At 51.5% G+C, this 12,787-nt stretch overlaps 1 protein-coding gene across 1 annotated transcript in view; it reads right to left on the minus strand.

Annotated features, from left to right (window-relative positions):
• The window catches only part of IGDCC3 (immunoglobulin superfamily DCC subclass member 3), a 460,612-nt gene that overhangs the window by 157,773 nt on the left and 290,052 nt on the right, over window positions 1-12,787 (minus strand). Inside the window, exon 5 of the mRNA XM_069625110.1 lies at window positions 559-696. Within this exon, the coding sequence (XP_069481211.1) occupies window positions 559-696 (138 nt within the window). The remainder of the gene's footprint in view (window positions 1-558; window positions 697-12,787) is intronic.

The following is a 12,787-nucleotide window of genomic DNA, read 5'->3' on the forward strand; positions in this document are numbered from 1 at the left end:
AGGAAGTCTACCTACAGCAATTCCCAAAGCCAACACGCAGTGTCTCATTAAACCCACCCACAGCAGCCAACACAGGGAGTCTCCAATATCTAAGGAAGTATACCTACAGCAATTCCCAAAGCCAACACGCAGTGTCTCATTAAACCCACCCAGAGCAGCCAACACAGGGAGTCTCCAATATCTAAGGAAGTCTACCTACAGCAATTCCCAAAGCCAACACGCAGTGTCTCATTAAACCCACCCACAGCAGCCAACACAGGGAGTCTCCAATATCTAAGGAAGTCTACCTACAGCAATTCCCAAAGCCAACACTTAGTGTCTCATTAAACCCACCCACAAAAGCCAACACAGAGAGCACCTAATATCTAAGGACGTGCACCTACAGCAATTCCCAAAGCCAAAACACAGCACCTTAAGAAACCAACCCACAGCAGCCAACCATGTGAGCATGCGATACCCAAGGAAGCACATCAGCAGAAACTTACGAAGCCAGCATGTATACCCAAGGAAGCCAACCCACGACAACACGTGACACAGAGCCACCCTTCACCTACTCACCGAGACGGCTCCAGGACACAATGGGCCTCGGATTGCCGGTCGCCATGCACTCCAGGATGGCAGTTTGGTGAACAGTTCGTGTCAGGTTCTCAGGGCCCACCAAGATCATAGGGTCCTTGTAGCCAGTGGAATGGGAGTCTGTGAAAGCAAACACAATTGTTAGAGCTGTGTCAGACCGATGGTGTGTTATACATTCCACCCACATTCCAATTTGTCCACTTAAAGTGAGTTAATAACACAACTCAAGCAGTCGAGGGGGGATCGAAATGTGAACCACACACACACACACACACACACACAAACTCTGATGACTTTGACTTTGAACCTTATAGGGCAGGACTTCCTGAAAAGGAAACAGAGCTTACCAACCCAATATTCAAACACTATAAATGCGTGGCCTTTTGAGCCCTAATGGGAAGCTGTTGCAAAGGCTCCATATCCCATCTGACTTCCCCCACCTTGGCCTCATGCTGCAGTACACAACACAATCAATGGCTGTGCCATGCAAGAGGAAAGTGAGGCATGGTCACATATGTCTTAGACTCCGAGGCAATGGCGTCCAGCCACAAGGCTCCTCCGGATTCTAGCGCTTTCTGAATACGATGCAAATGCTGCCAGTAATAATGACGCGATGATCCGCGGTGTAGTCCACTGGGTCATGTGCTAGGAGACCAGTTCATGAGGTTCAGAAAGGAATGTTAGAGATGACATCCTAACATTGAGTGGGTCTGGGTCTGGGCAATGACACAGTCTGTGTCAGGATCAATACAGATATAGTTGCAAAAGGGGACTTCTTCAGGCCTTCAATTCTACACCTGTTACTGAGCTTGACTATCTACTTTGTGGCCCCTTTTGGAGGTTGTTATGGGAATACACAGGATGTGGATCCTAGGCCGAATTGCAGTACTGGTGTGGGCTGGTGTGTTCAGTTGTGGTAGCTGCCTTCCCTAAAGAGGGTGAAATGAAGTTTGGGTCAGAAGCCAGGCCAACCATGTCAAAAGGGTGTATATGATTATTACAACAGCCAGCTCCTGCATGTCCACAAAAAGATTAGTCTCAGGGGAAAGGGATGGTGACTTAAGTCTTTCTCTGGAGTTTCCCTGTCCCCAAGGGTAGTCACCACCACAGGATTCCTGTTTACTCTGTCCCCTACGGCATGTTAAGCGTAGCAGGATCTCCTCCCTAGTGCCCCCTGGATTGGTCACACAGCCCTCAGCACTTTGAGGAAATAACACTGGCGGCATATCACATCATGCTTCTGCAGTTCACTTACGTGCTGTGGGCCAAGAATAAGGTCACATGTCAGTGTAGTGAAACAAGGTGAGGACTCTGGTTCAGCATGGCTTGCTTCAGAAATAAATCCTTCCTGATGAGGCCCTCTATTGTTCAAGAACATATTAGTAACCACCAACTGTGCAGGCCGTCCAAAACCTGCCAATGCAGGACTGATGGGCATTCTCCCAAAACGTGTGTAGCTAAAACAATAGAGAAGTAGACAATTGGGCTCATTACGAGTCCGGAGGTAGCTGTGCTGGTAAAACCGGCAGGCTGCCGCCAAACCTGTGGGGAATTACCAGTGCATTACAGCCCCGGTGGTCTGGTAATTCCAGAGCCAGCAATTCTGTTACTCCCTATTGGGAATGGGGACCACGGAAACACAGGCACCATGTGGTAATGGTGCCGGTGTTTCCGCGACTGTCTGCGGCCCAGTGGCGTTACGCCCGCCAAGTCAGACCTGGTGGGTGTAACGCCAGACGGCCGCAGACTTGTACTTTGCCGGTCTGGAAACAACAGTGGCGGTGATCCTAGTGCCACCATTGTTTCCAGACCGGCTAAGTCTTAATGAGGGCCAATATCTCAACACGAGGTAATCCCAGAGAAAAAAGAGACCGTTGACCTTCTCCAGTGAGACATTCAGCGTAGCCCTAAAGTGGAGGCAGGCCAGGTGACAGTCACTGGATCTCCTCTTCACCGTGCACAGCGGCGGGTATGCAGTCTGGCCCTAGTGTGCCTTTGGGGTCCTTCCCGTACCTTCACCCACTCTATACTTATTCACTGTCGGCACACTGTGGTGAGTTAGTGACAGGAGGTGTTAATATGTTGGGGGCATTTGGGGCTAATAAGACCTTTAGAGTATGCCCCTTGTGTTTCTCCACCGTGGTGGGCGAGGACCCTGACGTTTTCTGCCTCTTCATTGTGTTCATTTGCTACATGTGGGCCTCCCCTTTGTGATCTGTTGAGGCCTGAAAAGCCAGACAGCATATATATATGCTGAGGTTAAGCTCTTCCTATGTCTCCAAGGAGCAACAGGGGGTTCTGGACACATTCCCAGCTTCAGTTTGTCTACATTGTCTCGGGAGGCAAGCTCAGCTGCAATGTGCTCGCTTTGGAAGCAAGACAACATGGAGCAACACAGGTTCGATCCACGGGTCCGCGCTTAGAAACCTCTGGGTATTAAGCGTGTTATAAATAACCTATGATATCATTAAAGGCTGCACGGACCAGCTGGGCTATGCCACATTGTCTTGAAAACTGAGTTAGGGACTGGGGATCCCAGTGTGTCCAGAGGTAGAGGGAGATGTCTCCAGGCCAGAGAATGCAGCACTTAGCCATACTGGAAACACAAAAGGTAACACATGTTCGAGATGCAGCACACCACGGCTCATCACATCAACATCACATCGTCAGTCATTTCAGTGGTCTTCTTGACCACATGACTGCTCTCGAGGTCTAATTGCTCTGTCACTGGACTATATCTATTCGCTGTGGCTCAGCTGTGCATCACCTTGCGGCTGGACTGATCCTTCCCTCCCTATCAAGCTCTACCAGCATGATCGGTAAATAAACGTGAAGTCTTGAAAAAGGGATCAGCAGCCATTCGGTTCTGGGCCTTAGGGTTGCTTTCATATCTCTCAAGGCTTCCTGGAGCTCTGGGTTCTGGGGAAGACCTCTTTAGGAGTTTGCCGGTGGGGTAAAAACGTGCTGGTAATTCCATTTACGTGCACGTTACTGCACCGGAAAAGTACAATGAGGTCTTCATTGGAATTCCATGGAATGTGGAGTAACTACCCTTACCGCCACTCGTAACTCGGCAGTAATATAGCCGGACCGAGTGCTGGTAACAGTAATACAGTTTGCTGGTATCCTGGCTGATTTTCCACCAAGATACCGGCAACCTCATAATGAGGTCCACGGTCTGAACCTTAGAGAGCACTCTGGTTCGCCAGTGCCAATTACCTTGATGTGCCCTGTGGTTGGTGGGTCCCATTGGGGCAACAGAATGTGGGGGCAAGAGGAGGCTCCTGCATGGTCCCATTACTTGAACTTTGCGTTATTCCGAGATCCATGACATCAGTAGCGTCTTTTGTAATCGTAAGAGGCTGAAGAACAGGCCCTTGTAGATGTGGCATTAGCTGGGCCACTAGGCTGAGGTTTCCGGTATATAGAGAGAGGATGTTCTTCAAGCAGGTAAAGCGAAGCTGATTCTGTTCTCTGTAAGAATTCACACTCAATTCAATTGAAGTAACTGTCCATCCTACCCTCGGGCATCAAGTGTCAAGCTCTTGCAGTCATGTCGCGTTGAAGCCTCCTCGAGTAATTTCACATGCTAGCTTCCTGGATCGATGTCAGGTTTATAGAGTAATACCACAGCCATGTTTGTTGAAGAAATGTCACCGGCCAGATCCCTTAAGTCCTATCACTCTCGGCTCCCTGAGTGATATTACCTGCTTTGTTTATGAAGTCATTTTACATGCTTTGTTCATGGTGTGACATCTCATTGCTAAGCAGAAGCGTTCCTAGGGGTGGTTTCGGGGGGGGGGGTCTATAGCCCCGGGTATGTTGGCTGTAGGCCCCGATAGAAGCTCAAAAGGCTAGCTAGCCCAGAGTCCCGACAGTCCAGTCATTGGTTTAGCGCCGGATCTTTTCCAGACCTAGCAACATGCACCTAGTACTTGATATCGGACTGCACCGTCATTCCTAGTACACCACTAAATCAGACTTTGACGTCACTCCTTGTCCAGGATGTCGAGTGTGACAACACTCCTGTGATCTTATTGCAACACTCTATTACCCTACGGCAGAGTGTGAAATCAGGTATTACTCCAGGTACTTGAGGTCAAAGTGTAACCTCTTTCCAGGCGTTTGGTAGCAGACTGTGACAAGGCTCCCCGAAGTTGACATCACTCCTGGTACTTGATGTCAGCCTGTAACATCACTCTGGAAACCTGACATCGGAAATTGACATCCAAGCACCGGAAGTCAAGCTCTCACCAGCTAAATGTGAAATGCAAGTGCATTCAATAATACTTTATTGGTGGGAATATTGGAGACACAAGCACTTCCAAAGCTTGTAGATACTGCACCGTGCAATTCGTCATATGTTTCGCCACAAGTTGCTGATGGTGTTTCCGGCTTCCGGGTATTCGGCTGCTTTTTTTTTGCTGTCTTTAAGATTTCACCTGGCAGGAGTTGGATGTCTTCCTCCAACTTGAGCGTTGTCAACTCGTTGATCTTTCCGGAGAACTCCACATATCTTATTGGTAAAAGAACTCCAACCATTACAGATACTTAAATGGGAAACATCAACAGGCAAAGCACAGTATCGAAGAAAAATGATAACTATAAAAAAAAGTCCCATTTGGAACTCAAATTTAGGCTCGACCTGCCCTGAAAAATAAAAATGGTTGTCTCTTTGACATTAAAGGAAGCCTTCGCGCGGAGGATTAAGAAGGCCCTGGCTGACCACAAAGGCTCGGCAGGGACCCCGACTCTGACAGCAGGCATGGCGACGGAAGGGACAACTGGATTAGTACTTGAGGAGAGCAGTCCTTGGATATCCCCCCATGTTCTTCCTTTGGGGTTAACTCTCCGCTCCCTCGCCTACCCTGTGAAGGGGCAGTCCAAAGCCTGATGTATTTGTTTAAGGACTGCCGGGGCCTACGGCTTTCAGGCTTCCCAGCCTGTGGAGCGACCTGCCAGAACAAAGCTCCCTTCGCCCCGGGCCAGAGCTTAGGCTACCAGGAATCCGGGATCCCTCTTCCGGAAGACTGGTCAGAGTTTCCGGGAATCCGCAAATTACTGCTCGGATCTGCAGTTTTCTAAAGACAGGAATGGGCACAAGATGTTTGCATAAACCCTGGGGTTATAGGGTCCTGTCCCCCTACTGTGTCCCTCCGGCCAGAAAGCTCGCCATGAATTGGCTCTACTTTTTGTGAAAATACTTCAAAATGCACATGGTGGTGGCAGAAGTGTGTAGCACAGCCATCAGGGGGTTCAAGGCTCTATAGCTGCACAAAGGTCTTAGGTACACTCTGTAAAGTGAAGGCTTATTGTGTAGTAATGAAGAGAGTTTGGAGCAAAAAGTAATGCCCAGCTGAATTAAATCATGTTTCCAGGAATAGATGTGCTGTATGTCTGTGAATGTATTCAGCTCAAACCTCAGTGGCTAGGAACGGAGCACTCTAGCATGATAAATGAAGGCTTACAAAAGGGCGTCCATAAATGCTGTAGCGACGGGCTGTAGTGTAGGCCAGGGGATGGGTCTCCGGGTATTTGCTGTTTAGGGCATATTTAAGAGACACCACAAAGTCTACAGCCCTTTCGTGAACTGAAGGAGTGACTGAGCTGTTCTAATGGAAACCGGAATATTGTTCCAGCTGGCTGAGGCATGCATGGCACAAGCTTGTCTGTTTACTTGTTTTCTCCTTGCAGGCTAACCTTGTATCTAGCTGGGAGATGGCAGTGCTCCTAGAAGTTCTGGGGTAACTTTATCTCTAGACTGGAGATGGCGGGGCTCCTAGAAGTGCTGGGGTAACTTCATCTCTAGCCTGGAGATCGCGGGGATCATAGAAGTGCCAAGATAACTTGCTCGCTAACCTGGAGATAGTGCGGCTCCTAGAAGTGCCGGGATGACTTGATCCCTAGCCTGGAGATGGCGGGGTTCCTAGAAGTGCAAGGATAACTTGGTCTCTAGCCTGGAGATGGCGGGGTTCCTATAAGTGCAAGGATAACTTGGTCTCTAGCCTGGAGATGGCGGGGCTCCTAGAATTGCTAGGCTAACTTGGTCTCTAGCCTGGAGATGGTGGGGCTCCTAGAAGTGCCAGGGTAACTTGGTCTCTAGCCTGGAGATGGTGGGGCTCCTAGAAGTGCCAGGTTAACTTGGTCTCTAGCCTGGAGATGGCGGGGCTCCTAGAAGTACCAGGATAACTTGGTCTCTAGCCTGGAGATGGTGGGGCTCCTAGAAGTGCCGCGGTAACTTGGTATCTAGCCTGGAGATAGTGGGGCTCCTAGAAGTGCTGGGATGACTTGGTCTCTAGCCTGGAGATGGTGGGGCTCCTAGAAGTGGCAGGCTAACTTGATCTCTAGCCTGGAGATGGTGATGTTCCTGAAAGTGCCAGGATGACTTGGTCTCTAGCCTGGAGATGGTGGGACTCCTAGAAGTGCCGGGATGACTTGGTCCCTAGCCTGGAGATGGCGGTGTTCCTAGAAGTGCAAGGATAACTTGGTCTCTAGCCTGGAGATGGCAGGACTCCGTGAAGTGCCGGGATAACTTGGTCTCTAGCCTGGAGATGGTGGGGGTCCTAGAAGTGCCGGGGTACCTTGGTATCTAGCCTGGAGATAGTGGGGCTCCTAGAAGTGCTGGGATGACTTGGTCTCTAGCCTGGAGATGGTGGGGCTCCTAGAAGTGCCGGGGTAACTTGGTCTCTAGCCTGGAGATGACGATGTTCCTGAAAGTGCCAGGATGACTTGGTCTCTAGCCTGGAGATGGTGGGACTCCTAGAAGTGCCGGGATGACTTGGTCCCTAGCCTGGAGATGGCGGGGTTCCTAGAAGTGCAAGGATAACTTGGTCTCTAGCCTGGAGATGGCGGGGTTCCTAGAAGTGCCGGGATGACTTGGCCTCTAGCCTGGAGATGGCGGGGTTCCTAGAAGTGCAAGGATAACTTGGTCTCTAGCCTGGAGATGGCGATGTTCCTAGAAGTGCAAGGATAACTTGGTTTCTAGCCTGGAGATGGCGGGACTCCTAGAAGTGCTGTGGTAACTTGGTCTCTAGTCTCGAGATGGCGGTGCTTCAGGAAGTGCCAGGGTAACTTGGTCTCATGTCTGGAGATGGCGGGGCTCCTGGAAGTGCTGTGGTAACTTTGTCTCTAGTCTCGAGATGGCGGTGCTCCTAGAAGTGCCAGGGTAACTTGGTCTCATTCCTGGAGATGGCGGGACTCCTAGAAGTGCTGTGGTAACTTTGTCTCTAGTCTCGAGATGGCGGGGCTCCTAGAAGTGCCAGGGTAACTTGGACTCATGCCTGGAGATGGCGGGACTCCTAGAAGTGCTGTGGTAACTTGGTCTCATGCCTGGATATGGCGGGACTCCTAGAAGTGCTGTGGTAACTTTGTCTCTAGTCTCGAGATGGCGGGGCTCCTAGAAGTGCCAGGGTAACTTGGTCTCATGCCTGGAGATGGCGGGTCTCCTGGAAGTGCTGTGGTAACTTGCTCTCATGCCTGGAGATGGCGGGGCTCCTGGAAGTGCCAGGGTAACTTGGTCTCATGCCTGGAGATGGCGGGACTCCTAGAAGTGCCAGGGTAACTTGGTCTCATGCCTGGAGATGGCGGGACTCCTAGAAGTGCTGTGGTAACTTTGTCTCTAGTCTTGAGATGGCGGGGCTCCTAGAAGTGCCAGGGTAACTTGGTCTCATGCCTGGAGATGGCGGGACTCCTAGAAGTGCCAGGGTAACTTGGTCTCATGCCTGGAGATGGCGGGACTCCTAGAAGTGCTGTGGTAACTTGGTCTCTAGTCTCGAGATGGCGGGGCTTCAGGAAGTGCCAGGGTAACTTGGTCTCATGCCTGGAGATGGCGGGGCTCCTAGAAGTGCTGTGGTAACTTGGTCTCTAGTCTCGAGATGGCGGGGCTTCAGGAAGTGCCAGGGTAACTTGGTCTCATGCCTGGAGATGGTGGGGCTCCTGGAAGTGCCAGGGTAACTTGGTCTCATGCCTGGAGATGGCGGGGCTCCTGGAAGTGCCAGGGTAACTTGGTCTCATGCCTGGAGATGGCGGGGCTCCTGGAAGTGCCAGGGTAACCTGGTCTCATGCCTGGAGATGGTGGGGCTTCAGGAAGTGCCAGGGTAACTTGGTCTCATGCCTGGAGATGTCGGGGCTCCTGGAAGTGCCAGGGTAACTTGGTCTCATGCCTGGAGATGGCGGGGCTTCAGGAAGTGCCAGGGTAACTTGGTCTCATGCCTGGAGATGGCGGGGCTCCTGGAAGTGCCAGGGTAACTTGGTCTCATGCCTGGAGATGGCGGGGCTCCTGGAAGTGCCAGGGTAACTTGGTCTCATGCCTGGAGATGGCGGGGCTTCAGGAAGTGCCAGGGTAACTTGGTCTCATGCCTGGAGATGGCGATGTTCCTGAAAGTGCCAGGATGACTTGGTCTCTAGCCTGGAGATGGTGGGACTCCTAGAAGTGCTGGGATGACTTGGTCTCATGCCTGGAGATGGCGGGGCTCCTGGAAGTGCCAGGGTAACTTGGTCTCATGCCTGGAGATGGCGGGTCTTCAGGAAGTGCCAGGGTAACTTGGTCTCATGCCTGGAGATGGCGGGGCTCCTGGAAGTGCCAGGGTAACTTGGTCTCATGCCTGGAGATGGCGGGAATCCTAGAAGTGCTGTGGTAACTTGGTCTCTAGTCTCAAGATGGTGGGGCTTCAGGAAGTGCCAGGGTAACTTGGTCTCATGGCTGGAGATGGCGGGACTCCTAGAAGTGCTGTGGTAACTTGGTCTCTAGTCTCGAGATGGCGGGGCTTCAGGAAGTGCCAGGGTAACTTGGTCTCATGCCTGGAGATGGCGGGGCTTCAGGAAGTGCCAGGGTAACTTGGTCTCATGCCTGGAGATGGCGGGGCTCCTGGAAGTGCCAGGGTAACTTGGTCTCATGCCTGGAGATGGTGGGGCTCCTGGAAGTGCCAGGGTAACTTGGTCTCATGCTTGGAGATGGCGGGGCTCCTGGAAGTGCTGTGGTAACTTGGTCTCATGCCTGGAGATGGCGGGACTCCTAGAAGTGCTGTGGTAACTTGGTCTCTAGTCTCGAGATGGCGGGGCTTCAGGAAGTGCCAGGGTAACTTGGTCTCATGCCTGGAGATGGCGGGGTTCCTGGAAGTGCCAGGGTAACTTGGTCTCATGCCTGGAGATGGCGGGACTCCTAGAAGTGCTGTGGTAACTTGCTCTCATGCCTGGAGATGGCGGGGCTCCTGGAAGTGCCTGGGTAACTTGGTCTCATGCCTGGAGATGGCGGGGCTCCTGGAAGTGCCAGGGTAACTTGGTCTCATGCCTGGAGATGGCGGGGTTCCTAGAAGTGCAAGGATAACTTGGACTCTAGCCTGGAGATGGCGGGGCTCCTAGAAGTGCCGGGGTAACTTGGTATCTAGCCTGGAGATGGCGGGGCTTCAGGAAGTGCTGTGGTAACTTGGTCTCTAGTCTCGAGATGGCGGGGCTCCTAGAAGTACCAGGGTAACTTGGTCTCATGCCTGGAGATGGCGGGGCTCCTGGAAGTGCCAGGGTAACTTGGTCTCATGCCTGGAGATGGCGGGGTTCTTAGAAGTGCAAGGATAACTTGGACTCTAGCCTGGAGATGGCGGGGCTCCTAGAAGTGCCGGGGTAACTTTGTATCTAGCCTGGAGATGGCGGGGCTTCAGGAAGTGCTGTGGTAACTTGGTCTCTAGTCTCGAGATGGCGGGGCTCCTAGAAGTACCAGGGTAACTTGGTCTCATGCCTGGAGATGGCGGGGCTTCAGGAAGTGCTGTGGTAACTTGGTCTCATGCCTGGAGATGGTGGGGCTCCTGGAAGTGCCAGGGTAACTTGGTCTCATGCCTGGAGATGGCGGGGCTCCAGGAAGTGCCAGGGTAACTTGGTCTCATGCCTGGAGATGGCGGGGCTCCTAGAAGTGGCAGGGTAACTTGGTCTCATGCCTGGAGATGGCGGGGCTCCTGGAAGTGCCAGGGTAACTTGGTCTCATGCCTGGAGATGGCGGGGCTCCTGGAAGTGCCAGGGTAACTTGCTCTCATGCCTGGAGATGGCGGGGCTCCTGGAAGTGCCAGGGTAACTTGCTCTCATGCCTGGAGATGGCGGGGCTCCTGGAAGTGCCAGGGTAACTTGGTCTCATGCCTGGAGATGGCGGGGCTCCTGGAAGTGTGCGCAAGGGGTAGATGGGCGTTTAAGGACCAACGCATGGATTGTCCATTTCTAACATTCTGCAAATCCACGTTTCTTTAGTAAGATACCCGTGCCTGATAACACATTCCCCAAATGCCTGCATTTATTCTATGTGTTAACCTAGGCGAGGGCCCATCCCTGGGCCCAAGGTGAGCCCCTCATATGTTTCCCTCAGGCCACTCTGTCATTTCCAAGGTACGACATTGTTACATCGCCAGGATTAGTTGCGCAGAGTTTTTTGCCGAACATTTTCAGCTGAAAAAAACATTCAAAAAGTATAGGTGGGGGTGTGTAAAGGATATAAGTGGGAGGGTAAAGGGAAATAATGGGTAGGAAGGGGGGAATAGGGACTAGATAATAGGGAAGTGGGTTTGGGGTGGACCCCCCGAAATAGAATAAAAATGTTGATGAGTTTTTGCGGCTGCTAATATTTGGCAAAAAGTCTGTCGATCTAAGAACATAGAACCATTTGCAAATGTTTGCAGGGATGCATAAACATTTTCAGAAATACTGCACATAAATAAGCCTGTGGCTCTTGGATCTAACCACCCACAGCCTCCCTTAGGCAGATTGGGGAACCAGCCTACTGGAGATGGATCCTCGAGGGGCAATGTCTTTTGCCAGAAATGAAGAACATTTTGCTATAATGTTGGCATTGTGCACCTGGCCACCCTCTGTCATTCGGGTCCAGGTACCTGCTCACCCTGCCACACTCCTGCACTGCCTCCGGGCCACCCCTGGCACTAGGTTTCTGTATCTGTGCCCATACAGTCCCGTCCCACTTGTCTTCTGCACTTATCAGATATACCTTATCTGACAAACTTTCACCTGCCACTTGCTGGCTGCACTACCATAGTTTATTGCCCTTATTTATTTATTTATTTATTTAGAATGTATTCTGTTCTGCACTTTCCACCCTCCCCCCTTCCATGCACTTTCCCCTTTTCCTTGCACAAGCGCTTTTTTAATGTCATTGGGCTTAGTAAGATCGCTGTTTTTTTTTTGTTCTCCCTTGTTCCCCTCCATTTTGCCAGGTCGCGCTCTGAAACACTTGTGTACGAGCGCGATATAAATAAAATATCATATCATATAAGTAAACACATTTTAATAATAATTTTTAAAAGCAACGTGATAACAGCAGAGAAGATGTCAGCAAACAAAGCAAAGCGCAAACACTGAGATGACTGTTCATGGAAAGGCCATTTGGAAACTGCTCATCTTACATTGGTATGGCCCCTACACCTCTGGAGCTGTGGTGACCATTCGCAAAGCACACAACTACCGCACGTGCAGCTGGAAACCTCAAGACACGCCCTCTGCTGCTCGTGCCACTGCCAGTGGGCAGATGCAGCCAGGCCCTGGCTGCCCACACTTAAATGGGCTCACTATGAGCTCAGTGGCGTACTAAACGATGTGCGGCAATTCCACTACCGCCACTCTTTTGGTGCTAACAGAATTACTGCCATTTTTACCGCACCGCTGAATTTCAGATTCGACCTTGAAGCGGGGGAATTACCTCCAGCATCATGCCTGCCAGCAAATCCCCCACTTTGAGGCCAACATTTGGTGGGATTACCATGGCAGAATGACTGTTCACGGTAATCCAGCCAAAGTCCACATGGAACCCTCTGGACTCCAAAAATGGGTATTTATAGTACCCTTCCACCAATAGTAATACTGCAGCAACCACGGATGTGAGGGGTGCCCACAGGAAACGGGTGTGCCAGTAATTCATCAGATATCCTGCCGTGGCACTGCCAAATTCGTAACATGGCCCTCAGACTCCTAGTGTGGCACACACATCCTCGCCCACTCACTCGGCTATGCATCGACAAAGGAGGACCGCAGTGCTCTCCCTGCTCGGTCTCCCAGGAAAAGACCCACTCGGGGGAGCAGGAGAGCAAACACGATAAGTAAACAAAAGTGTCTGCTGTCCTGCAGTGACCACCCCCACCCCTCCCACAATCAGCCTCTATGTGGCTTCCAACATGTCCCTCGCACCACTGTCTCTCAGCTTTACTCATTTTCAATCATTTGTATG

This window comes from Ambystoma mexicanum, chromosome 11 (genome assembly GCF_040938575.1).
Source record: "Ambystoma mexicanum isolate Mex_15411 chromosome 11, UKY_AmexF1_1, whole genome shotgun sequence".
NCBI classification, from domain to species: Eukaryota; Metazoa; Chordata; class Amphibia; order Caudata; family Ambystomatidae; genus Ambystoma; species Ambystoma mexicanum.